Source organism: Sus scrofa, chromosome 11 (assembly GCF_000003025.6).
Source record: "Sus scrofa isolate TJ Tabasco breed Duroc chromosome 11, Sscrofa11.1, whole genome shotgun sequence".
Lineage (NCBI taxonomy): Eukaryota > Metazoa > Chordata > Mammalia > Artiodactyla > Suidae > Sus > Sus scrofa.
This window is the reverse complement of record NC_010453.5, coordinates 69,816,552-69,843,912: the sequence shown is the minus strand read 5'-3', so window position 1 is coordinate 69,843,912 and position 27,361 is coordinate 69,816,552. Positions and strand designations below refer to the sequence as shown.

Genomic DNA, 27,361 nt, shown 5'->3' with positions numbered 1-27,361 from the left:
ATATGCCACAAGGGTGGCTGTAAAAAAGAAAAAATTTTTTAAAATTAAAAACAATAAAAAGTTGGAGTTCCCATTGTGGCTCAGCAGTAACGAACCCGACTAGGATCCATGAGGATGCCTGTTCAATCCCTGGCCTCGCTCAGTGGGCTAAGGGTCCAGTGTTGCCATGAGCTGTGGTGTAGGTCTCAGACAGGGCTCAGATCTGGCATTGCTGTGGCTGTGGCATCTGCTGGCAGCTGTAGCTCTGATTTGTCCCGTAGTCTGGGAACCTCCTTATGCTGTGGGTGTGGCCCTATAAAGCAAAAAGTAATAATAATAAAACATTTTTTTTAAAAATAATAAAACTAGGCGCCCCCTTTCCTAGTTCCTCAGTGCTTCCTGTTCCAATCCTCAGAGTTCCAAGTTTATAGCATAGGCACCCGAGCATGTGTGTACACACAAACCATATCCAGATATGTACATTACCAATAGGATCACACTATGTATTCTGCTTGCTGTGTGTTGGCCAAAACCTAAGATGTTTACTCACCTGCTTAAAATATTTAATGAGTTTTAACCTAAATTGATATCCACACATACTTTAAAAACCCCCAAAGATGCACTGGACCATCAAGATATAAGTATACATCCATGATATTTTTTTAAGGGCTAAAAGGTACTTGACAAGGTCTGGATAAGCACTTTCAGCCTGTTATTTCAGCATAGCAAAACAGCCTTGCTCTGCTTTCACCTAACGCTAAGAAGGTCCATTAGAAAGAGATTTGGCATCAGAAATGGATCACTGGGGCCCTGGGAAGAAGGGTGTCCTGTGTTGATGAACTTGGCACCTCTGAGGCCTGGCCCTCGGTGACCCTGGTGGATGCATGGTCCAGCGGATGCTGTTTACCCACCTGGGTGGTTCAAGGGGTGTTAATTAGAACAAAAGGGAAGCTGTAAAAAACACTTGTTTATTCTCCTTTTCTCCTTCTTGATGGGATCATTTTTATTCAAGTCTCCAATCTCAGTTTATGACCAGAGAGTACAGCACCAAAATGTGAGGCTGCTAAGGGGGAAACTGTTAGCTGTCTGGGATATGGAGCACTCGTGAGGATAAACGTGGGACGGAGACCAAGAACCGAGGTTGGATTTAGCAGGATTTCCTGGCAGATTGGATGTAGGATGTGAGGAAATGAGAAGGACCAAGGATTCTGCGAGGTCATTGGCTTGAGTAATTTGAAGAATGGATTTATCTTTTTCCACAATGGGAAGGAATATAGGAAGAATAGGTTTGGGGAGCAGAGCATGAAGAGTTTAATTTGGAACATTTAATGCTTGAGATCCCTGGTGGATATGTGGAGTTGATTCTGGCCATGGGGCTGGAAGTGCAGATGCGGGCGTCATCCGTGCAGAGGTGGTATTTTCAGGCATTGGAATGGATGAGACCCACCAGTCAGTGAATGTTGAAAGGCAAGAAAGAGATCTGAGGACTGAGCCCTGAGGCTCTGCAACATTAGAAAATTGAGGAGAAAGCAGCAAAAGAGCCTGGGCTGGCAGGGAGTTGTGTGGCCCCACGGTGTGGTGCTTGGGCCCTTCAATGACTCCAAGACCTTGTTATCTGCTCTCACATGTGTTTCTCCTGCATCATCCCCAGAACAGCTCTTTCCCTCACACTCTGGTCTTCTGGCTCTTGCCCTCCCACCAGGGTCCACACACTTTTCTTTGCCCCCATACACCCAAGGGATATGACAGACTCCAGCTGGAAGTCATATACGCAGTGGAATATTACTCAGCCATAAACAAGCATGAAATGATGCCATTTGCAGCAACATGAATGGGCCTGGAAGTTATCATACTCAGGCAAGTAAATCAGACAGAGAAAGACAAATATCATATGAGATCTCCCATATGTGGAATCTAATAAAAATAATACAGTAGAACTTATAAAACAGAAAAAAAGGTTTCAAAACCAAACTTATGTTTACAAAGGGAAAACATGGTGGGGAAGGAGTACATTAGGGGGTTGGGCTTTGGTATATACCCCTATTATATATAAAATAGATGGGAAACGAAGACCTACTCTATAGCACGGGGTAATCTACTCAATAGTCCATAATAACCTATGAGGGAAAAGACTCTGAAAAGGAATGGATGTATGTGTGTGTAACTGTTTTGCTTTGCTGTAGCCCTGAAATTAACTCAACTCTGTACGTTAACTGTATTCCAATAACATTTTTAAAAAAAGATGGTACAAGAAGCTTCCAAAAAATAAAAGATAAAAGAAGGAGGAACTCCTGCAGCTGATAGTTTTCAAAACCTTCCTTCTCCATTCAGAGAACATCACTGCAATCTCTCTCTTCAGCGCACTGTCTTTCCCACTTCACTTCTGTTCATTCAGAGATGCAGCTTCCTCCGAACGGCCTTAGGGTCTAACTCTGGTTCTGTAATGGTCCCTCCCTTGCTCTCACCCAACTGCATGGCTGTTCCCCATCATTCCACCACCTCCAGATTCTGGGGCTACCCGGGTGGTTTTTGCTGTAGCCTTCACGTGGGATTCCTGAGCGATGCTTGGGGGTTGACTTCTGTTCTTCCCTGACGGGGCCAGAGGTGTTTATCCCAGATCACGTCCTGTGCAGCTGGCCTGTTCTCAGGTTCACTGCTCATCCCTGATTTAATTAGCCGCCACCAGACACCTGCAGCGTGAACAGAGCCTGACCTGCATAGGGCTGTTTAATATGTGATTCTGTCATTAGACACAAAAGAGAAAAAGCACTTGTCAATGAAGTGTTTACTCCTATTTACATCTATGGAATTGATCTGGGGAGATAAAATAGCAAAAATCATGCACCTTCTGTCCCTAAAACCTATAGAAATGAATAAAACAATTAATTATCCGCCTGGGGAAAAAAATGACATCAGCCATAACCACACAAAGAAAAGGCCACAATTTCATGCCATTGTCTTTGAATAGCAGCTCCTAGGAGAGTCTGAGGGAGAAAGAGAGAGAGGGGGGCGGATCACAGAAGGGGCGTGAACACTCTAGGCTCAGGCCTCAAGCCTGTTCTCCAGAGGTCGAGAAGGAATTCAATTGGAAAAGCAAATCCCCAAACATGTGCTCGTCTCCCCCAGTCTGAGGAGCCTCGGGCCATGGAGGTGAGCACATCTCTGGAAAAGTCGTGGAAAATCTCCCCCAAGTGTAAGAAGGAATCCTTCCAGCCCTTTTGTCAGAGGCAAGCCAAACCGCTAGATCGCACCATTTTTATTTTTCCCAGCTGGGAGGAAGACTTGAGCAAAACAATCCTAATTTCTGAGAACCGAGGCTCTCTCGTAATAAACAACATTGTGGCATGGCGGAAGCAGGAAGAGAGAAGAGGAAAATAGAAACCAGGCAGGAAGAGGAGGCCCCAGGGGAGGGTGACAGGGGAGACCCCGTTGTCCTCTCCTGGTACCCAGAGTCCCCAGACCAGCAGAATCAACCTGTCCTCCCTCTCGGAGTCAGCGGAGGATGAGTGACGCTGGACGGAAGCTGGTGAATTAGAGGAAGTGAACGCTGAGCCCAGGAGAAACGCTCTGTTACTCTGATAATATCTTAGAGGCAAAATGGACCCTAATGATAATCTCATCGGACTTACTCTTTTTGAAGGTGAGGAAAATGGGGTTTAAAGATGGGTGATTAGCTCAAAGTGGCACTAACAGAAGAAGCCCCAGCGACGATGCTTCCAGTGTAAGTACGTTTGCAAGTATCGCTTCCTGTCCGAGAAATTCTGGAATCTACTACTTCCCAGGCCTCATCGCAGAGTAAGCTCACTTAGCAGTTTTCTTTACTAGAGATAATTCGGTGACCTTTTTTAGAAACATGGCATTTATTCAATGCCCAGCACAGAGTGGGTCTGTTTGAACACAGGAGCAATGAACTGTTAAATAAATCTGGGCCTAGGACATCAGTTGTTTTTTTCTCTTATCCTTTGTCCATGTGCGAAACACTTTCCCCTCAAGTTAATTTTTCTATAATCTCTTTATCTGACAAAGTGTTTTGTTCATGAAAGTATGAAGTATGTTGTTAGCGGTACGTGAGCACAGCATCAACATGAGCGAAGACAATATAATACTTTCCTTGCCAGGGTGCCTAAGAGAATATGAGCTTTAACTCATCCTAAAAATGCTTCAGAGACATTTTTCAATATGTCATTTAACCTCATAAGTACGCCAGCATGTATGATTGAGGGTGATTATTTTTTTCCCTGTGTTTACTTTTCTGTTGAATATTTATTATATCCAAAGGCAAGGAGCACAGGTTCCAAAGATGGTTCACGTAAAAATGTCAGATTGCTGTATCTTCTTCAACAGAGATGTCACCAGTGTGAAAATGTGAGGACACATCTGAGAAGACTCGAAACACCTACAAGTATGAAAAGAATTTTAATGGACATGGATTTCTTTCCTCCAAAGTGACAGGACAGCTTGTGATTAAGTCCAACAGATTCATTCTTGGTACCTAGAGACCAGGAATTCAGGTGTACCTTTCAGCTGCCTTAAGCAGAAGCCAACTTCATTTGGTTTCATCTATAGCATTAGCTTTCATGAACACTCAGCTCTTACGCATTCAGTAAATGCTTGGGAACACGGAGCACAGAGCTATGGGTTTACAACCTGTTAGTGTGAGACAAGCCACGTGGGTGAGAGCATTGGTGTTATCCTTGACTCTTTCCAGAGTCTCAGAGGAAGCAAAGTCTCATTTCTGCTCAGCTCAGCCACCTGAAAGTACATATTATGAGATGCTGCGAATTATATTTAAGAACAAAGGTTCTGTGATGGCACAATCTGTGTTTATAGGCACTTATATGAATAAACCAGCGAAAGGCTGGGCCATGGACTACCTCAATTACGGGCTGAAAATTAATTCGTGTCCTGCGTGAGGAGTGCCTTCGCAGTTTTGTTAAGGTTTTATCCGGAAATTTAAATCCCAGTAATCGTTCATTTGACATGTGAATCAAATACATTTGCCTCTAAGATATTATCAGAGTAACAGAGCTTTTCTCCTGGGCTCAGCGTTCACTTCCTCTAATTCACCAGCTTCCGTCCAGCGTCACTCATCCTCCGCTGACTCCGAGAGGGAGGACAGGTTGATTCTGCTGGTCTGGGGACTCTGGGTACCAGGAGAGGACAACGGGGTCTCCCCTGTCACCCTCCCCTGGGGCCTCCTCTTCCTGCCTGGTTTCTATTTTCCTCTTCTCTCTTCCTGCTTCCGCCATGCCACAATGTTGTTTATTACGAGAGAGCCTCGGTTCTCAGAAATTAGGATTGTTTTGCTCAAGTCTTCCTCCCAGCTGGGAAAAATAAAAATGGTGCGATCTAGCGGTTTGGCTTGCCTCTGGCAAAAGGGCTGGAAGAATTCCTTCTTACACTTGGGGGGGATTTTCCACGACTTTTCCAGAGATGTGCTCACCTCCATGGCCCGAGGCTCCTCAGACTGGGGGAGACGAGCACATGTTTGGGGATTTGCTTTTCCAATTGAATTCCTTCTCGACCTCTGGAGAACAGGCTTGAGGCCTGAGCCTAGAGTGTTCACGCCCCTTCTGTGATCCGCCCCCCTCTCTCTCTTCCTCCCTCAGACTCTCCTAGGAGCTGCTATTCAAAGATAATGGCATGAAATTGTGGCCTTTTCTTTGTGTGGTTATGGCTGATGTCATTTTTTTTTCCCCAGGCGGATAATTAATTGTTTTATTCATTTCTATAGGTTTTAGGGACAGAAGGTGCATGGTTTTTGCTATTTTATCCATCTTTGTATTGTCCTGGGCTTAATTTCTTAGACTCTCAATACAGTGAGAATTCAGTTTGCATCTTCCTTTGCACTAAAGCCCATAAAGATGTCTTTTAGAGTCACTAGATGCCAATTGTCCGCTTTCCCCGACGTCATCATAAGGTCTCATTAAGAAGCATTTATTAACCACTGCTGTCTACAGGATGCGTGAGTCAGAGATGTGCATGGAACTGCACATTTAGTAAGAAAAACGTGTAGGAATGGCACAGACTAAAGATCTTTGCAGAGAGTGAATGAGTCTTTCGGCTTGGCTAGATTTTCTTGGGAGTGCTCTTTTTCATTTTTATTTTATTTTGTGTTTCGTCTTAGTTTCTTCCTTGGTCTGGACTCTGCTTTGAATTTTTTTTTTTTCATTGTGAAAATGTGATCATCTTTTGTTAAGTTGCCCAGCATGCCCATATCATTTTGAAATATTTCCTTTTTAAAGAGTCCTGTGTTTTTAATATAACTGAAAGAACGTGATAGATGGATACTATAAAAGTAAAATTAAGGTTATTATTCTCACTTGCCTTTGGACAATCAAATGTAATTCACTATAAAAATAAGTTGTGCTTAGCAGCAAAAAAAAAAAAAAAAAACAGGAATCTATTGGAAATGTTAAATAGTTAGCTTGCTAAAAAGGAAAAACAAGAAAGGCAATAAGCAAAAGTTCCTGATTCTGTTCCGATTTGCTCAGCAGTATTTACCACCAATAAGCTAATTTTAATTCAGGATAATTACTTTCATTTTTCCCACACTGAATGGTTGAATATCACGCTTTTTCGGATCTTTGTTCTTAGCCGTTTCCTATCTATTGAATTAAGACTGTTCTTTCCTTGATGAATCAGATGAAAATTAATAATACTGAGATCAGAGTCCTCAAACACCACGTACTAATTTTAAATTGCATTCAAGCCCAAAGCCGCTGTTTAATACCTCCATTCTTTTCCTCGGCAGGCATTTATGTCCATGTTCCAGATACTTACCCAGGAAGGATGGGTTGACGTCATGGACCAAACGCTAAATGCCGTGGGCCACATGTGGGCACCCGTGGTCGCCATCTATTTCATTCTCTATCACCTCTTTGCCACTCTGGTGAGTTTAGCGTTGCTTTTCGGCTATAGCTTACACTTCGTAGTGGAGATGAGCATCCACAGATTTTTGGCCTGTTTTCAATTTCAGAATGAGAGCCAGAGAACCAAGGTAGAGTAGTGCCATGCAGAGGTCTCTTCCATTCTGGATTTCTATGAGCCAAAGAACTACTGGAGCCCCCTAGGTTTCAGGCAGAAGTTGTCTCCATCAAGTACCAGTGGTTTGCATGGGGGAAAACAAGACAGAACGCCATGGAAACCCCATGTCCGTGCACGGACTTAACCATCCCTACGCATTCACACCCACGGTGCTCTAGGGATCAAACCAGAATTATCATTTGTTTTTTTATCATGTAGAGACACTCTCTTCAGTTTCACCGTATCCTTTTCTCAGCTGTAATTAAACTGAAGACAGAAGCTGGAGACCTCAGGGTGCAATCAGTTAATTAGAAACCAGCTCAGTATTACTGTGCTTTGTGTGACTAAAAGAAACACGGGGGTGGGGGGGAGAAACAGGGCTGTGAATATGGTCAAAAGCATGATATAAACTAAATACCAAAACCCAGGAAAAATTTTCTTCTGTCAAACAAGTGGATTTTTCTCTTAGTTATATTTCTATTAAAAAGAAAGGAAAAAGTTACAAGATACGGCCTATGACATAGTTAATGATGTAATTCTCAGATCTTTCTAATTTGTACATATTTAAGAACCAAATTTCAGCTCTAATATTTGGTTAAAAGTTCCGAGGAGAGTCCCTAGAATATTATTCTTTGTCCAAAACACACGAAGTATAAACTACTGCTACTCTTTATTGGACCGCACAATGCATTATAATTTTCTTCCTACTATTTGGAACAACCAAATTAGGTAATATTCCCACTTTAGAGAGGATGAAACTGAATTTGTCCAGCGTCACAAAGCGGGTCAGTGTGTGGCCTTACAACTATATATTGCTGCTTCCCTAGATTATGAAGCTTGCCATTGTCCCTGAAAATCCCTGCAGCACATTAAACCTCTGCCAGGAGCAACTAACATCAAACCAATTACATACGTGCTCTCAGGTCCCTGCAGTTCTGAATGTCTATGAATCAAATAAGCACAGGAGAAACTAGATGGGTTAAACTGGAGGTCACATCTGTTATGGGCCAAGGCCTTCCCAACGAAGACATGTCCATCAAAATCTGTCTGAGGCCACATTGTTAGGGAGTGGAAAGTCCTGGGTTCAAGTAGTGGAACCATGTAGAAATAGTTCTGGCATTGTTTACATGGGGTGGCTTTAAAAATACTCACGAAAGGAACGAGCACTAAGCAGTGGGAATGGAAGTCTGGCGTATAGAGCCAAATCTGGCTGCACTGGTGTTGGCAGGCACTCGGCCCTGAAGCCTTTGCTTCTTCCTTTCCGGGACCTCTAAGCTGTGTCATTCATTCATTTATTCATTCACTCATTCATTTACTCATAAACTCCCCTAATGTTTATTAAGCATCTACTTTGTGTTTAGGTTCCTTTAAAACTGCAGAATAGCTTGGAGACCACTGATCATGGGTTAAATGCAGGATAGATGGCGGAGGTCTTCTATGTATAGAAATAATCTAACTTATCTCTTAAAACAAGGTAATCTCCTGCTTTGCCCACTGCAGATTTTTTACACTTAGAGATTTCATTTTTAAGGCAAAGACTAACACAGTGTATAAGCAGGAAGAAAAATGATCTAGCCTAGTAAATTAGGTAATAAAGTAATTTTTTTCCCAATTGGATTTCTCCAGGGATCACTAAGATAATGAAATAAAATATTGAATCTGACATACAGTCATCTTGGGCAGTCTTAGTGTTCCCTACTGGGCCAAAACCATGGCACTGATTGTGGAATACTGACGCACTTCCAAGGACTCCTGTGAGTCACCTGAGCCTTTAGGAATTTACAGAGCACAGCTTGAAAACCCACATCAAATTCCTTGCCTTCATTCTCCTGATTGAAATGTCTACCCGTGGAGTTCCCACTGTGGCTCCGCAGGTTAAAAACCTGACTGGTACCCAGGAGGACTTGGGTTCGATCCCTGGCCTTGCTTGGTGGGTTAAGGATCCAGTATTGCCACGAGCTGTGGTGTAGGTTGCAGATGTGGCATGGATCCTGCGTTGCTGTGGCTGTGGCTGTGGCGTAGGCCAGCAGCTAAAGCTCCAGTATGATCCCTGGCCTGGCCTGGGAACTTCCATATGCTATGGGTGCTGCTCTAAAAAAAAAAAAAAAGCGAGAACAAAACAAAATGGAACAAAAAGTAGTTTTAAATTAAAACTGAATAATTGAAATTGTTTGGGGTTTTCTGTTCATAATTTTTTCTTCAAATCCGTAAAGCCATGGGGAATTGGAAACTCTACCTGTCAGGGAGGGCCGTCTGGTAATTATGGTGGTATATAAGACTCCAGACTTGGAGTCCAAAAACGTAGACTCAGGATCTATGTCTGCTGGTCCCGAGATGCCTGACTTTGGAAGAATCAGACAGTGTCCCTGCTCTCTGTGCAGTGTCGTATCTGAAAGTGAGGGTCACGAGGCCTAGCCCACCGGGTTTCCACAGTTTCCATGTTCATGTGAGGTGAGCCTGTATTTTTGAGGCTCACTTGGCCACGGTAAAGGGGCTGATCATAGCTGAGCACCAACACTTAGTTCCTTTAAGTTTAAGTAAGATCTTATGTACATTTAAAGCTCTATGTTAATACATGCTAAAATGTTATTGTGATATCAGATGTTTGTCATTTGTAGATGTTTGTCACTTCTTGATCAGCCTAATTATCATTTATCCCAAGTCCCTCTCTTTTCCTCTTTCCCCAAGCCCCTCCCCCCAGACAGCGACGATGAGGAATTTGGCCTGATCTGTCTTCCAGTCTTTAAATCATATTTTACTAAATTTAACATACTATGAACTCTAAAAAGACTCTCGTTGTGTGTGACAGTAACCGAAAAACCCAACAACTAAACTATGCACAGATGATAAGATGCATCCCAACTTCAGATTTTTAAAATATGAAAATAAATTTGCATCTTGCTATCAATGCAGTTCTGTAGTTTCCCACACATGTATATATCCATTAAAATGTATAAAGTTTTTAATTTAAGATTATCATCTACAAACACTTTATACCCTTACCTTCTTGTTTTTTTTTTTTTTTTTTGGTGTTGTAAATTTTTTTTAATTACAGTTGATTTACACTGTTGTGCCAATTTCTGCTGTTCAGCAAAGTGAACCAGTCACACACACACACACACACACACCCACACACACATTCTCTTTCTTATATTATCTTCCATCATGGTCTATCCAAGAGACCGGATATAATTCCCTGTGCTACACAGTAGGACCCATTGTTTATCCATTCTAAGTGTCACAGTTTGCATCTACTAACCCCAAACTCCCAGTGCATCCCTCTCCCCCTTGGCAACCAGAAGTCTGTTCTCTATGTCTGTGAGTCTGTTTCTGTTTTGCAGATAGGTTCATCTGTGGCCTGTTGTAGATTCCACGCATAAGTAATATCACATGTAGACCCTTACTGTTTAAGATCAGTGTTTGGCCAGCACTGCTCCTGTGCACTGGCGGCCATCCCTTGGAGAGAAGACAGGTGTTCACACCCCTATTGCTATCATGACCATATTCCATGCTGAGGCCACATTACATTTGGTCATGTGTGTCCCTCCTTACAAATCATCAGGAATAGCAATTTTCAGAATAAATAGTATCAAACTCTGTGTATATTCTGTTAGGTTTTTGACCAGATATTATTTTCAACATCTTCTAATCTGAATACACATAAAGCTAATTCAGTCATTCACATGTATGGTCGTACAGTAGTCCATTGACTGTATAGGCCATTTTTGCTTATCCATTCCCTTCTTCATAGATATTGCAGTTGTCTTCCAATCTTTTGCTCTTATAATATTAGGACTAGTATGTTTGTACTTTGTGTCCAGTTGTGCAAGAGTTTCTTTAGGGTACATGCCAGAAAGTAGAACACAGGATCCTGGTTGCTGCCCGAAGGTCTCCATGGCACAGGTTTGCAATCTCACACACCAAACCCAGTCCCTGGGCTCCATTTCTGCAGCCTGTGGGCTAAGAATGGTTTGTGCATTTTAAATGGTTTTGTGGGGCCCTATGTAATACTCTCACTGTTACCTCTCAGCCCTCAAAGCCTAAGATATTTACTATCTGGAACAATAATTTTCAGAACCTGTTCTACAGGCAAACTGCACAAGCTTGCACTCCCGCAAGCAGTGGCTGAGAATTCCTGTGTCCTTACATTCTCACGTAGCCTGGGTTTTGTTAGACTCTTAAGATTTTGACAGTTGTATGAGTTCAACGGTGATATCTCTTTGCTTTCACTTTGCTTTGGGGGCGCTTCCTTGATTATTAATAAGGGAGCACCTCTTTGTATGTTTATTGGCTATCCTCTTTGTCACTCACCTGATCACATGCTTTGTCACTTTTCCTAATAGCTAGTTTGTCTTTCTTACATTCATTGTTGGAGTGGTAAATAGAGTCTGGACATTAACAGCTTAACTACTATATATGTTGCAAATATCTTCTCTTAGGTAATATCTTGTTATTCCAATTTGTCTGAAAGGCTTTTAACTTTGTATTTTGATGTGGTCAAAACTCTCTGTTTTTGGAGTTCTCTTGTGCGGTGGGTTAAAGACCTGGTGTTGTCACTGCAGGGGCCTGGGTCACTTCTCTGGTGCAGGTTCAGTCCCTGGCTTGGGAACTTCCACATTCCATAGGCAAGGCCCAAAGAAAAAAACTCTCAGTTTTTCACTTATGGTCGATATTTAATTTGGACTCAAGTTCTTCCCCACCCAGAATAATAAAAATATCCTCCTCTATCATCTTCTGTTTTACATTTTTGTCTTTCACCTTTAGATCTTTAACCCATCTCAATTTTCTGTTTATATGTAATAGAAGCTGGATGAAATGCAGAGTTTAAACAAAACTCACATCAATTTTTCTCATCCAGATTTATGCAAAATTTTTAAAACATTGAGCTTTGTAGTTGGTTTCTCTGATTATGATGTCTAATGTAAACAGATTTTTAAATTTATAAATCCTTTTTTGAATGAGAGTGAAATAATTTAGTGAAAGACACTATAACTAGATTATTAAAACTGAAAGTGTTACTTCTGTACTACCCAAAAAGTCTAGGGACTAAAGTCACATCCCCAGGTCACAGGCGATTTTGCTTAAACATTATTGACAGTTGCTTTATTGTCTTGTATGTCCTCAGACCTACCGGTTACTATAATGGGCTCTATAAAGTTAGCCCAACTCCATGCATCACTGCTGTACTGAATCTCAACTACTCTGTATTAGTAGTAACCTACCTCCTGGCCAAAGAGGGAAAGGGTTTACTCTTTGTTCTCTCTGAGCCTATAACTAGTACAGAAGTTGAGCCTATAACTATTCTCTCTGAGCCTCTAACTAGTACAGAAGTTGGACTAGTAAACACAAACCAACAGCAGGTAAAAGCTGTGATGCAAGATCTAATGATACAGGCGATGAGAGGCAGGAAGCCATGCTGTTCCTTGCTGTGGGATCAATGCACATCATAAACATTTGCTTCCCAGTCATTCCAGATCAATCTGATCTCAAATTTTAAAAGTATTGGCAGTGAAACAGCTGGCAATGGTTTGTGGACCAACATATGTGCTTGGAGGCACTAGGCTTGTGTTATATATGCATCATATACCCTTAAAAACTGAACATTTAAAAGTTAACATCTGTCTTTAGGCTTGAATTTAGCTTAAAATGAGCATTTTATTATTTTTTTTTTCTTTGCAAAATACTGCAAAGCATTTTAACTCGAATTGGAAGAGAGGAAAGAAAGTCCACGTAAATGGGCAAGCTCTGATTTGCTTTTTATCCATGCTGGCCGGGGGTGCCGCAAAACCTGGGGAGTTCCTGATTTAGTCCTCTCAGGGACAGGCATGTGCCTAAAGCAGAGGGAAAAAAAAAAAAAAAAAAGTTTGGCTGCAGTTTGCTCTGCAATAGAAAACAGCAGGCTATTCCATTGCCCCCTGGGGCACCAATTTGTCAGCCCACAAAGAAAATCAAGCTTAAGTGTAGAACAAATGCATATTTATAACCATTATCTATTGTCCCTGTAAAATGTCTCTCTCATCCTCCAGGTACGTGTTCTGTTTCTGTCCTGGCTGATTGCATTTGGCCGAATGCTTGTGAAATCCATCTTTTTCCTGACTCTTGCCAGTGATTTGGGGATAAGAATGATAAAAGACTTAGGCAGTGCAGAGACTCATTTTTTTTTCCTCTGTGTTTTTCCCTTTATTAGTGTTTCAAAGGAAAGCCCTGTGATGTGAATACTGAAAGAGAGAAAATGTAATTAGGCGTTCATTGTGGATCGTCTTTTTGTTACCTTTGAAGTGCTGAAATTAACACAGCAATCTCTTGATTTTGCTTCTGTAGTGGCAGCTTTCAGAGAATAGTCATATTCTGCTGACAAAAATGGGTATTCCAAAGTGTAAATTAAATAACTTGATTGTATAGAATTCATTTAAAAGTGCATCTGTGTTGAACATTTCCCATTTTGCATTGCTCTGATTACATTTGACTTTTTGTCGACCTATGTGAAAAATGAAATTGTTTCCAACGACAGCCTGCAAGACAGCTTAGGAGAATGTGATTATAAATGGTAAAAAGGAAAAGAAAATCTCAACATGATGGCGTGTTGACCAGATTCCTGCTGTGCTTCTGCTGGATACTTGAAAATAATTTTTAAAAAATAGAAATTATTAATAAAGCTCACAACAGAGGAAGAAATAAGATTAAAGGTGACATTGCACATAAAGCGCTATCTTTAAGCTATGTTAAAAAGAAGAAGATCCTAAGAGGAAAATTTGGAGAAGAAATGGAAATGAAAAGGCAAGATAGACAGGGAGGGTACCGGACTCTCTGCAGAGAGAATGTAAAATACCATTGGAAGCTACACAGATGGGAATTCTCCATCAAGAAAACCCATTCTAAGAAGGTAAAGCCACCCTCTTAAAAAAAAAAAAAAACACACACTGTAACTTTCAGGAGCCTGCATCATGCTCCCCCAGCTCCTCTCTTCAACAGAGAACCCTTGCGCGTTGCACAGAGGGGTCTGCTCACAATAAAATCCCAGGCAGTAATGATGCTGGAGAACACACTGCTTCAGTCGTTCATTGAATTTCGCTGACATGCATTGTGCGTAGACAGAAGAAAACGGAATTGTCTGTGACTCTAAGTATCAAGCTTAAACATGGCAAATATGTTAGCTCAGGTGACTCTGACCTTTTCAGGAATGTAAGGAATGAGAGGAGGAGTTAGAGAAGGAGAAGAGAGATCAGAAGGAATCACAGCAGCCAAACACCTGCTACCACGTGGGGGGCGGGAGCCACCTTGAACCTGGACGCCTTGCTTTCGAAATCCACCAGGCTGGGAAGTCAGCACCCTACCAAGGGGTGGCTACCGTCACCCCTACAGATTCTGCCGGGCATCCAGAGACATGACAGTGGCATTTTCCACACGGCACTGTGGATGCTAAAAATATCTTGAGAACAGGCATTATTGTCCGAGAAAAAAATAAAACGTTAGATTCCTGGATTCTTTTAACAGTTATTCTCTACTTTTTCATTGACATTAGTGGTTCATCACCTGTCAATATGGATCATGAAATAAGGAAATGACAGTATTCCGTCAACTGTATATTACATGGTAGAGTAAACAGGTGCGTTGCGTATTAATATACTGGAGTGTTGTAGATCTGTTCAAAGTGCCAGGTAGCCCATGCGTGAAAATATAGATATGAATTTGAATTTCCTTTTTTAAAATGACACATGCTAAATACCATTGTAATGAGAGTATACGTGTGCTTTATTTAACAAAACTTAAGAGGAAAAGAAGGGATATATCATTAGCCTTTTCTGCCCCTGAAATTGCGTCCTTATGAAAAACATAGTGGTTTAGTGTTCCGTGCCCCATCAGACATTTAAATGTTATATAAATCTAAATTATGAAAAATAAATATGCACACAACAGGTTGACTGTGTAGTTCAGAACCAGCAAAGTGTAAAGGCAAGAGAGCCTCATGCAAATGGTGCAACTCTTGTGATTCAATGTGACAAATATCTGAAAAACTCCTGTATTATACTAGTAACATTTAATATAAACCCTGTCAATCGCATTTAATAGCTCTGGAAAACCTTTTGGCACAGCACAGGGGGCACTGGTAGCAGCTAGACCTTGGCTGAAGGTAGGATTCAGACATCAGTGTAATGGGTTCAGATTCATGAGCACTACCTCGGCTTTCTGTAAAAACAGAACAGCAACAACAACAAAAAAGGAACATGGAGAGGATTGAGGATTCGTTCTTGCTTTCAGAATTAGGCTCTGAAAAAAAAACAAAAAAGGAGTTCTCATCGTGGCTCAGTGGTTAACAAACCCAACTAGTATCCATGAGGACACGGGTTCGATCCCTGAGCTTGCTCAGTGGGTTAGGGATCTGGCGTAGCCGTGAGCTGTGGTGTAGGTCGCAGACGTGGCTTGGATCCCTCGTTGCTGTGGCCGTGGTGTAGGCCGAAAGCTGCAGCTGTAATTTGACCCCTAGCCTGGGAACCTCCATAGGCCACAGGTGTGGCCCTAAAAAGACGAAAGACAAAAAAATAATAATAAAAATAAAAAAAAGAATGAGTCACTCCTGTGACTTTTTAGGGGGAGAAATGGCCAACAGGCTGCACGTTCAGATCGAAGTCTGCACAGCACTGGGTTTGTAGGAAAGTCATGTCTCGCTGACAATGTAAATTAAATATGGTGGAAACCAAACCGCTTCCTCCCATCACAGTGGTTTTTGTCACCTTTTTCGAGTCTGAGAAAAGAACTACAAAGTAATTCTCACCTCCTCACAGTCAGCTGTAGATCTAGCCTCTCCTGCTTCTTCTCTCCACTCTGGAGAGACAGTCAGAGCCAGAACTTAGTTATCTGGCACCCTGAGTGCCAAGCTGTCACCTTAGCACGGTGCCCAAGCCGTCAGGATCATGGCAACAGGATCCATCACTGTCCCTGCGCAAACAGAGTTTCAGGAGGAAACTCCAGCTCCACACACATTTTTCAGTGTGGGTTCTGCTTTTGCCATCAGGTTGTCCTGTTAACTACTCAGTGAAGCTGAAACATTCAAAGACGGGGAATGAATTTAGGCTTAAGGATATTTTTAAAGCAAACTTTAGTCTTGAACATTGTTTTTTAAATTTGTTGCCAAAACTCCTCCCACGCACCTGTCTCAGTGCTGTTAGCCAGGGGCTTCCTAACTGCAAAAAGCCCTTCGGCATTTTTCCCAGCAAAGCCAAAGTGTTTCCTTTTTGAGTCTTGCCTTCTCTCTACCATGAAAATCAAACTCTTATCTCCTCGAAAAGAACAAAGCACAGCTAGAATCACCCACTTCTCTCTGGCCTCCTGTGCTGAGGGTAGCTTTTTTCTCTTTCCTCCAAAAAGAAGTTATAAAGTGTACTGTTTTTTTTTTTAAATAAAGTAACAAAGCAGTACATATTTAATAACTTTTTATCAAACTGCACTTAACACTGTTCCTGTTTCAATGAGCCAGTTTAAAATAACTGGGTCACTTTGCTGTGCAGCAGAAATTGACAGAACAATATAAATCAACTATAATAGGAAAAAATCAAAATCTGAAAAATAAAATAAAATGACTGCATTACATGCCTAAGAGAGCAGAACATCTGAAAGGAAAATCTGAACAGAGAAGAAACTAATGGGCGTTCCCATTGTGACACAGCAGAAATGAATCCAACTAGTATCTATGAGGATGCAGGTTCAATCCCTGGCCTTGCTCACTGAGTTAAGGATCCAGTGTTGCTGTGAGCTGTGCTGTAGGCTGGCAGCTGTAACTTTGATTTCACTCCTAGCCTAGGAACTTCCATATGCCGCAGATGCGGCCCTAAGGAAAAAAAAAAAGAAAGAAAGAAAACGAAAAAGAAACTAATGCCATCACTTCGTGATCATTACCGCCTCCCTCTTACACCTCCCTGCCTCCCTTGGTGGCATCTGGGCAAACTGCCAACTACCTGCCTACTTCTCACTGGCCCCAGCCTTTACCCTGCCCCCCCCACCCCCTAGAAAGCCTTCTCACTCTTCTCTTCCTGCCAAAACCCTCCTTCTCCTCAGTATCTCGATATCTTGGTAGAACCTGTAGGGAACTTTTTTATCAGCCCCTCAGAGCTTTAAATGAGCAGCGTTCAGAGGAGCCACCCAAACCCATCGGCCCAGATCAGATCTCAGAAATCGAAAGGCTCAGATGGCACAGAACTGAACGCAACACCCTAATTAAGTTTAGTTTCTGCTGTCGGTCTTCTCATTTGTGTACCCCCTTCCCAAGCCAGCACCCCCCAGCTCCACTTTTCCTTCACAGTTTAATGGTGAAGCATGACGAAGGCAGAGGAGCCTGGAGAGAGAGGAGGTGACATGTTTCAGTGGTCAGGTGACATGCCACACCCAGGGTCAACAGCAGTATTGGTGCTAAGCTGGGTATATTGACACCAAGACTTGTAACCACTTCTTGTCTGAACTTGAGGAGGTGAAACCCTTGCTGGGGGCCCCACATGGACAAGGGGCAGCCTGAACAGCACTGGGGAGTTGCCTGAGAGGTCTCGGCAGAGAGAGAGCCTACAGGATGCCCCAGGAACCGGTTTCCCTTTGCTCCCACCTGGAGTGGCAGAACCCCCAACTTCTCTGAGAGTTGAGAGCCAGGCTGGAGAAAAGAACAGTGGTCCAAGCCAGAGACTGCATGGAGAGGAGAGGAGGTGAAGTGGGGTCCCCCAAAGATACATGCATGTCTTAAGTCCCAGGCATGTGAATGTGACCTTATTTGGGAAAATGGTCCTTTCAGAGGCAATTAAATGAAGGATCCTGAGATGAGATTATCCCGGATTAGCAGGGTAAACCCGAAGACCAGTGACAAGTGTCCTTATGAGAGATGGATGAAGATGAGACACAGGGAGAAAGAGGAAAAAGCCAGGAGAAGGCCGACTGGGACAATGCTTCACAAGCCAAGGAGTGCCCGCGGCCACTCGGTGCTGGGCGAGGCAGTGGAGACTCCTCCCCTAGAGCCTTTGGTGGGAGTGTGGTCCTGCTGACAACTCACTTTGGGACTTCTGGCCTCCAGAACTGTCACAGCAGACTTGCTTGTGCAGTTTGTTACCGAAGCCCCAGGAAGCGAACACAGGGAGTGTCCCTGAGAATCAGCGGTCTCAGCAGGTGCAGCAGGACCTGAGGTGGTGATCCGTTCAGCAGAGAGAAAGCCCAGAGTCCTCCAAATAAGCACCCTGGGGGACGGAGGACAGGTCACACGGCCGCAGAGGACCGGACACCAGTGCCAGTCACATCTCTGACCTTAAACCGGCCCTACGAAGAGGAGGAGCATGAACCCAAGTGTGACTCCGTTTTAAAGGACCAAAATGGCTTCATGCTGCAAGATTCGGTTTTCAGTCATCAACACACTAGACAGTTTATGGGCTAAATTCAGTTGATTTGTAAAGACATCGAGGAAACAATTCAGTTTGGCATATGTATGTTTATGTCTGTATTTTCACATAGGCTCTACCACACACCAGGGCTCTTGGAGGATTAAATGAAAAAAAAAATGATAAAATTGCAATTTGTCAAGCTACTATTATTATTATTATTGCCATCGCATTTTCCAAATGAGGGACGCTGAAACCGTGGGCTCATGACTGGCAGAACCTGTTTGCCAACCAAGGTCGCCAAGCCCAGTGTTCTTTTCCACCAGGCTGCCAACCCGCATCTGCTTAATTCGACTGTGGACTTCCTAGCAGTCAGCACGCTGCTGCATTTTTGCTCCTGACCAGGCAGCGTCTGACACAGCGACGGAGTCCATCAATGGCTTGTTGAATTTAATCAAATAGCATGACCTCAGGACCGTGAACTAGCCAGCCATCTGTCTGGTGTTGGGGAAATAATTAAAAATAAAATCTTCTGACAACCTGGAAAACCCCACCAAGGTAGACAAGAAAAAGAAAGTTTTATTAATGAATCAGCACCAACCCAGCCTGTGATGAGCATCCCAGACAACCCGCCAAAGCAACCCCAAAGCCGTGTCACCCTATATGCACACCCCCACATCACATCTGCGCCCTCAGGATGAAAACAAGTCCTCAAGCAAGTCCTCAAGTCACAAGACTCTGTGGCACCATTTGTTAAAGTCAGTTCCCCCTGAACTCACCTGCTGACTGGGGAGCCCATCCGTGATAGCTAATTGCCTTTATCCGAAGGTAAATAAAACTTTTCACGTCTGCATAATAAACAGGGAGTTTCCCAATGTGGATCCAGGTGGCTAACTTATACTCCCACCTTCGCAGGGAGAAGGGAGCCTAGGACACTATTCCTGGGTTGTGAAATAATAAGACTTATTTAGCTTTTAAAAAGATTTACAGGAAGTTCCCGTTGGGGCTCAGTGGGTTCTCAACCCAACTAGTATCCATGAGGATGTGAGTTCCATCCCTTTTCCTCACTCAGTAGATTAAGGATCCGGCACTGCCATGAGCTGTGGTGTAGGTGGCAGATGCAGCTCAGATCTGGCGTGGCTGTGGCTGTGACATAGGTCAGCAGGTGCAGCTCCAATTTGACCCCTAGCCTGGGAACTTCTATATGCCATGGGTACAGCCCTAAAGAGAAAAAAGTAAAATAAAAATAAATAAATTAATTAAAAGACTTTTAGACCTCTCAAAGAGACAGAGGAAGAATTTATAAGCACAAATTTTCTACAAAGGAGCTGCTCTAAGAAAAGGGAAGAGAACGGTGGCTTTCCCTTTTTAAATCAGGGAAATTATTTTTCTCTTTTTAGCTTTGTGTTTGTCCTTCCCCAGGGAGATAGGAAAAGCTGTTAGGTTAGGACACGGAGCAGGGCCTGCATGAGTGCCCAGGAGGGACGGAGGTGGTGTGAGACTCTGACCCACAGCAGAGCCCCCCAGGTGGCCTCTCTGCATCTGGGTGAGGATGCAGGAGACTGGAGACTCCTTCTCCCGTAGTATTTGTCATGGGAACATCAAGGTCAACCCCAAGGTCACAGGAAGAGAGCTAGATGTGGCGTGAACTATGACATATCCTGCATAGAATAATGTCTAGTTCAGAGTAAGACTAAACATGTCCGTTCCCATGTCTGTCACACGTCTGTCACAGACATGGTGACGTCAGTAAAAAAAAAAAAAAAAAAAAAAGGCTGTGATGTGTAGGACCTTGTTGTTTATTCATTCTATATGTAATCGTTTGTATCTGCTAACCCCAAACTCCCTGTATGTATAACTCAGTCACTTTGCTTAACAGCAGAAATTAACACGACATTGTAAATCAACTATACTTCAGTAAAAACAACACCAACTACGATCTAGATCATTCTGTATCCTAAATTCTGGTAGGATCCCAAGGCCGTAGTTTTAAAAGGAAGGGGGCTGGCACTTGTCCCAAGCTAAACATATCCTTTTTTTTTTTTTTTTTTTGGTCTTTTTAGGGCCATACCTGTGGCACATGGAGATTCCCAGGCTAGGGGTCGAATTGGAGCTACAGCTGCCGGTCTACACCACAGCCACAGCAATGCGGGATCTGAGCTGTGTCTGTGACCTACACCACAGCTCACGGCAATGCCAGATCCTTAACCCACTAAGTGAGGCCAGGGATGGAGCCCCTGTCTTCATGGACACTAGTTGGGCTCGTTACCGCTGAGCCACAATGGAAACTCCAAGCCAAACATATCCTTTCAAAACTTATTAGTAATTGACGGCTTTTTTTTTTTTTTTTTTACTTATGTACTCATTAAATTTGGAAGAGAGCTAGCTAGCCGTTAACTTCTGCATAATCATTTCTCTGGTTCTTAAGAGTAATGACTAAATTGCCTCGACTTTCTTACCTTTATGCTTAACAGTCTGATCTTAGCAAATGGGAATGATTTGCTAAGAGGGACATTGAAAGGAAGACTACAGATCATCAAATGTGGGACTTTAGAGAATTCAAAGTTGAAAACGGGCTAGACATTCAAATATAAGTTCTGTTTTTTGTTGTTTTCTTTCTTTTACCTTATTAACCCATTCTAAATGAAGCATATGCCTTTTTTTAAATTGGGGAAATATGGCAAAAGAAAAAGAAAAGGGGGAAAAAACATGTTTCACAAAGGCAAGCACCATTAACATTTCTAAGTTAACTCTTGCAAGCATTTTCTCTGTTATTTTTATGTGTACACACATTTCTGCCATACCCACTCTTCTTTAATATTGTAAGCATTTCTTTCAATACTGTTGCAATTCCTGAGTGTATTAGTTATCTATTGGTCTATAACAGAGTGTATGAACAAGAGCTTACAACAATAAACATTTATTAGCTCCAGGCTTCTGCAGGTCCAGAATCTGGGACAGGCTTAGCTGGGTGTTTCTAGTTGAGAGTGTCTCATGAATTTGCAGTCCCAGATGCTGGCTGTGGCTGTAGCCACCTGAAGGCCTTGGCCTTGGTTCCTTAGCACCTGTGCCTCTCCATAGGGCCACTTGAGTGTTCTCAGTGTTCTCAGGGGACAGCACCTGGCTTCCAGCAGAGGGGGTGATTCAAGAGAGAGCAAGGCAAAAGCCACAGGATCTTTTACCACCTGGGTTTGTAAGTCACCTACGATCATTTCTGTAACCTACTGGTTACACAGACAGGCCATATTCAACATGGTAGGGGCTTCTCAAGACTGTGACTCCCAGGGACTCAGAGAGTGTGGCACCAAGGGGCCACCTTGGGGACGAGCTACCACAATGGAAATTTGTCATGACTGCATGAATTTTATAATCGGGATCTCCAAAACTGCATTAGCTGTTTACATCAAGCTAGACAGTATTTCCGGTATTGTTACAAATAACTCTATTAGGCACGTTTGTATATAAAAATTTCCATCAATACTTCATGTTATTTTCTTTGACTACAGTCTTAAAAGTAAGATTGTTGAGTGTTTTTTTTTTAAGTTTGCTTAATTTTCATTTTAAACCTGCTTTATAAAACAAGTTAATATTTTCTATTGTTGATTTCAGCTGACAGATGCATTGCCTTTAATGTGTTTGTGATAAATACCTTCAAATATCTGTGCTGCATTCACAGCTACAAGTTTGTTTATTGCAGTCTATGTAGTGATATTTTAGGTAGATATTCTATATCATACATACTTGATACTGATGGCGTGTGGGTTTTTTCATTGTTATTTAACCATTTTATAGATCCTCCTGAGTTTGTTTGTTGCTGTTATTTTGGACAACTTAGAACTTGATGAAGATCTAAAGAAGCTGAAACAAGTAAGTAATGTATGGGGGATTTTTTTAAAACCTGCATTTAAAAACATAAGGGCAAAACATGCTTACTGGTAATAGGAAAGCAGTTGAAGCTTCAAAGGAAAAAAAAAGATAGATTTTAATAAATGAAGACTAAGTGGGCAAATAATTTTCTTCTAAGTTTAACCTTCTCTAATATCAACAAAGGACATTTTTTATTGCTGTATAATTATCCTATGAATATTTTATATTAATGTCTTGAGTAAAATTAAGATAGACATAGTATAGTAAATTGAATTTAGATTCTCCTTCTGCCATTAAATGAGGTTGTTTGGAAGGGATGTGCTTTGGGGACAGACAGCCATTTGGCATAATTATATGTAATACTCTTGATCATCATCATAAAAATATGAAGCATAAATTTGCCCGACCACTAGACACTAAAGGGAAATTTAGTCTGGGTGCCCAACGTGGTTCTAAGAAATTGGATAGAATAATTGGCCACCTGTGTGCCCAGGTATATATGATAACAGAATGAATGTTATGGCATTGATAATCACACCCCCAAAAATGTAGGTGTAGATGTGTGAAGATTATGGTATCGGTGGCAGAAGAAGTATAGGTGTGATGAATCATTCTCATAGTTTCTGCTACATGGAGGATACTTGGCTTGAACATTGGATTCTGTCGAAGAGTGTACCCTTCGAGAAGCAGAATTTTAAGAGAGGGGTCCCAGGATAAAATATTCTCAGCTCACCCTCCCCGGCACTGAAGTCATTGGGATATTACTTCAGTAAAGAGACTCCTTTATGGAATTTGAGGAAGGTCCTGCACGTTCAGAATGTTCACATAGGATCAAGTCTGTTTTTAACAAAGCAAAGACATAAGCTATCGAAATTGTCTGTGGATATTTATATATCTGAAAGTCACCTTAAGCATTTCATCATATTACTCTTGTTTATTTTCAAAGCCTATGCATTTAGCCAAGAGTGGTTAATAAAGAGGGGAAAAAACCAACAGGTCTGTAGAGATGGCCATTGTGAGCCTATCAAGGAGAGACTTAAATTCTTCCTTGTCCTGCAGCTGCACAGGCAGAGGGTTTTCTGGGTGTGGTGGGCATGATTTCTTCCAGAGCTTTTCCGTTTGAGGCAACGGGGACGGGCTCTTCAGCTGAGAGCTGCGAAGTCCTTAATGCCATCGTGCAGACCCTCCCACGGCTCCAGCGGTGGGAGAAATACGGAACTAGTGGGTTCCGAACTGAAGTGGACCAACCATATAATTAGGCGCAACCAATACATATCTGTTCCTGTAGAGCTCCCTGAGGCCTTGCTTGACAGATCTGGTATTTATTTAAGGATTGAAATGATTGTACTCTAGTTTTATTATTCCTGGGGAAGAAGATGGGAAAAATGTGAAAGTATTTGAAAAATGTGGAAAAGTATTTCATTTTCTGAATGCTTCAAGTTCCAGAAACCACTCTGTCTTCCAAAGGCTGTCTTTAGGCAGTTTAATCTTTTTTTCATCTTTTACCAACCCGTCTGTAGTTTCCACCAACCCGTCTGTAGTTTCTTAGAGCTACGCTGGCATTTGCTGAGCACTGGTTCAGTGCCAAGTAATTAGCATTTTCACTTATTTAAATTTCACAGCAACCATGTGATGCGGGTATTAGTGATAGCTTTACACCGAAGCAGCTAAGGCCCAGAGAAGTTAAGTACCTTGCTGAAGGTCACATAGCTAATAAGTGGCAGAGTTAGGATTTGAACCCAGGCAGTTTGGACCAAAAGCCCAGACTCAACCTGGACACTATCCAGAGTCACATTAAAGCCATATGCATGCCAGACCTGGGTCACGCTGTTGGGGAGGTTCACTCACAGGACTGTTAATTATTTATTGATAAATAATGATGTTTTAGATGACAGAGACATCCTTATCTCATGAAATTTCTGTTGATGGGAGGGGCAGTTTTCTGATGAATGGAGGTGAATTAAGTGACCCAGTCATTAAAACTACCAAAGCGGGGAGTTCCTGTTGTGGCACAGTGGTTAACGAATCTGACTAGGAACCATGAGGTTGCGGGTTCGGTCCCTGCCCTCGCTCAGTGGGTTAACAATCTGGCGTTGCCGTGAGCTGTGGTGTAGGTTGCAGACGCGGCTCGGATCCCGCGTTGCTGTGGCTCTGGCGTAGGCCAGTGGCTACAGCTCCGATTCGACCCCCAGCCTGGGAACCTCCATATGCCACGGGAGCGGCCCAAGAAATAGCAACAACAAAGACAAAAAGACCAAAAAAAAAAAAAAAAAAAAAAAAAAACTACCAAAGCGGTCCTCCGTTTCCCCTCTGAAGGCAGATGATCTGACCAGAACCACTAGAGTTAGGACTTTGGCAGAGGTAATATCGACATGGACGTTGCTCCAAGCACCTCTTTGCTGGGGGGACCTCCTGGAGCAGTGACCCTTAGACATGGACCTAAGTGCTTGTAGCACATTAATATTTTAGAGAGGCCTCTTGAGACTGTCAAGGTACTTGATTATGATGGTGGTAAAAGCAGTTGTGTTAAAATACACACGTTGGTGCCTAGACATTTTTCATGAGTAAGAGAAACCGGCACGAGTCAGCTCTGAAGTGGAGAAGTTAAGTATGAAACACTGAACGAGGCTATTAGAAAAGAAAGCCATGGAGTTCCCCTTGTGGCTCAGCTGGTTAAGAGCCTAATGTGGTGTCTCTGAGGATGCAGATCTGATCCCTGGCCTTGCTTAGTGGGTTAAGGGATCGGGGTTGCTGCAAACTGTGGCGTAGGTCCCAGGTGTGGCTGGGATCCCGTGTTGCCATGGCTGTGGTGTAGGCTGGCAGCTGCAGCTTTGATTCCACCCCTAGCCTGGGAAGTTCCATGTGCCATAGGTGTGGCTGTTAAAAAAAATAAATAAATAAATAAAAATAAAAAGTCGGCATGGGAGACAGTGGCAGAAAGCTGAACAGTATAGTGGAGAAACGAGAATGGGAGAGAAGAAAGGGAAGGCAGAACGAGGACATTTGAGAGATGAAATTAAAGGAAAGAGCACTCGGAGTTCCCGTCGTGGCGCAGTGGTTGATGAATCCGACTAGGAACCATGAGGTTGCGGATTCGATCCCTGCCCTTGCTCAGTGGATTAACGATCCGGCGTTGCCGTGAGCTGTGGTGTAGGTTGCAGATGCGGCTCAGATCCCGTGTTGCTGTGGCTCTGGCGTAGGCTGGCGGCTACAGCTCCGATTGGATCCCTAGCCTGGGAACCTCCCATATGCCGCAGGAGCGGCCCAAGAAATGGCAAAAAGACAAAACAAAACACACACACACACACACACACAAAAAAAAAAAAAAAAAAAAAAAAAGGAAAGAGCACAGATTTTAAGCTAATGGGGTGATAATTAGAGGGTAAGGTGGAAAAATATGACTGAATCCCTAGTCACATTGCCTGATGGCCAAGGATGCCTGAACCGTTCAGGAAGCCGCTCTCCAAGGGCAAGTTCAGTACATTGTATTCCTCTTCAGTGAAACAAGATACTTACCTTCTCCCCATTATTTTCTGAAGTCACCTCTTTGCCCTTTAAGACCAGGTTTCCCAACCAGGAATGCTGATGACCTGTGAGGCTCTTCAAGAGAAACTAGAGGACCAGGGACTTGAGGAAGCCTAAAAGGAATTGTGCTTTTACCTGATGTAAGACCGGTGTTCGGACTAAAACACCAACTTTGAATACTTCGGACTGGAAATTTACAAATTCTAGGTGGTAGCACTGCTTCCCTAATGCTGATGCTCTGAAGTCTCTTCATCTGTGCTTTCCTTTAAAGAAAAAAGTCACACCGAACTATTTATTGTTTAATGAAGACATTTTGATAGAAAAAATTTAAGATAGGATACAAAGGGGAACAATAAAAAGGTTGCTTGGAGACGACTTTTTGTAGATTCAGATGTAACTGATCATTCCCAGCCTACCCTGTCCGTGACAGCACCAGCATGGTGCCTTAATAGCCCCTAATACAGCTTTTCCTTTGTCCCTCCTCAAAATAAATAATGTTCTGAAAAATCATGCCAATTATGCATTCACATAAAATTCATCTTTGGCTTTCCTAGCAGCAATATAGATGTAGCAATCATTGCAAAGCTGCCGTAATTTATGTGAGCCCGTCTCTAATTAAATAGAAACCATGATTCTCTTTTCAGCACCCCCAAAACCCAATACATAGAGATATATAAGGGTTTTTTTTTTTCATAAGATCATAAAATTGACTAGAAATTAGATGGACTATGACTGTATAATTTGACTGCTGAGAAGCCAAATCAATGCATATAGAGGCTAAAGAAAAAACAAACAAAACAAAAAACCTTGCTAAACTCTAAACAGTAGTACGAGACAATGACCTTGATGCTCAGTGATGTAGCAAAAAACTCCGGAGAATGTAGGTGGAGTTTTGCACACTTCGAAAATGAAGAGAATTCTTGCAGCTTTAATGACTTTTGCAAATTCAGTGCAAGGCAGATATAAAGGTTTTCTTTTAAGCAGAAGAAAATTCATTAAACTCTGAGAAAAAAAAATCCCATAGAGAAGCCTCAGGGAAAGAATCATTGAAAAAGGAAGTATAGACAGTCTGTGTAGATTAAATTCAAAGCTCTGAAATTAGAACTGTTTCCCCAGCTCTGTATCAAGGTCCCATTTGAGTCTTGGTTCAGATTTGATGATGTTTGGTCTTCGATGGCGCCCAAAGCATGGTGGTGGATGGGCGTGTAAAGAGGCTTCTCTTTCTTATGAAAAAACTGAGTCCTTTTTAAAATGTGAGCACTAGATTAATGTTCTTCTGCAGCCTTAGCTGGGGGCTTTCATTTCCATCTCTGTCTTGTCTCCTGTATTGAAGCTATTCTGGATTTAGGGCAGTAGCAAGGAGACAGGGTGTGGCCAGCGTGTCAGTTCACCTAAACACCTGAGCTGAGTCAAGCCTTCGGTCTTCTCAGGATTTTGTCCATCTCTCACCAGTGAACTCAAACTAAAGTAACAAAAAAGAGGGATGCAGTATCTACAATCATAAATATTACCTATTGAAAACCACCCGTGCCAGGCACCTCATAGGAAAGTATTGGATTTACTCCTGAATGTTAGACACAGAAACTAACATGCAAAAGGATACATATCTTGCCCAA

At 42.5% G+C, this 27,361-nt stretch overlaps 1 protein-coding gene across 4 annotated transcripts in view; it reads left to right on the top strand.

Moving 5' to 3' along the window:
* The window catches only part of NALCN (sodium leak channel, non-selective), a 312,666-nt gene that overhangs the window by 179,108 nt on the left and 106,197 nt on the right, over positions 1-27,361 (top strand). For 3 of the 4 annotated variants that reach the window (XM_021065878.1, XM_021065881.1, XM_021065880.1), the window contains exons 14-15: positions 6,734-6,871; positions 22,146-22,220. In XM_021065878.1, the coding sequence (XP_020921537.1) occupies positions 6,734-6,871; positions 22,146-22,220 (213 nt within the window). The remainder of the gene's footprint in view (positions 1-6,733; positions 6,872-22,145; positions 22,221-27,361) is intronic. The other variant, XM_021065879.1, reaches the window with a different exon arrangement.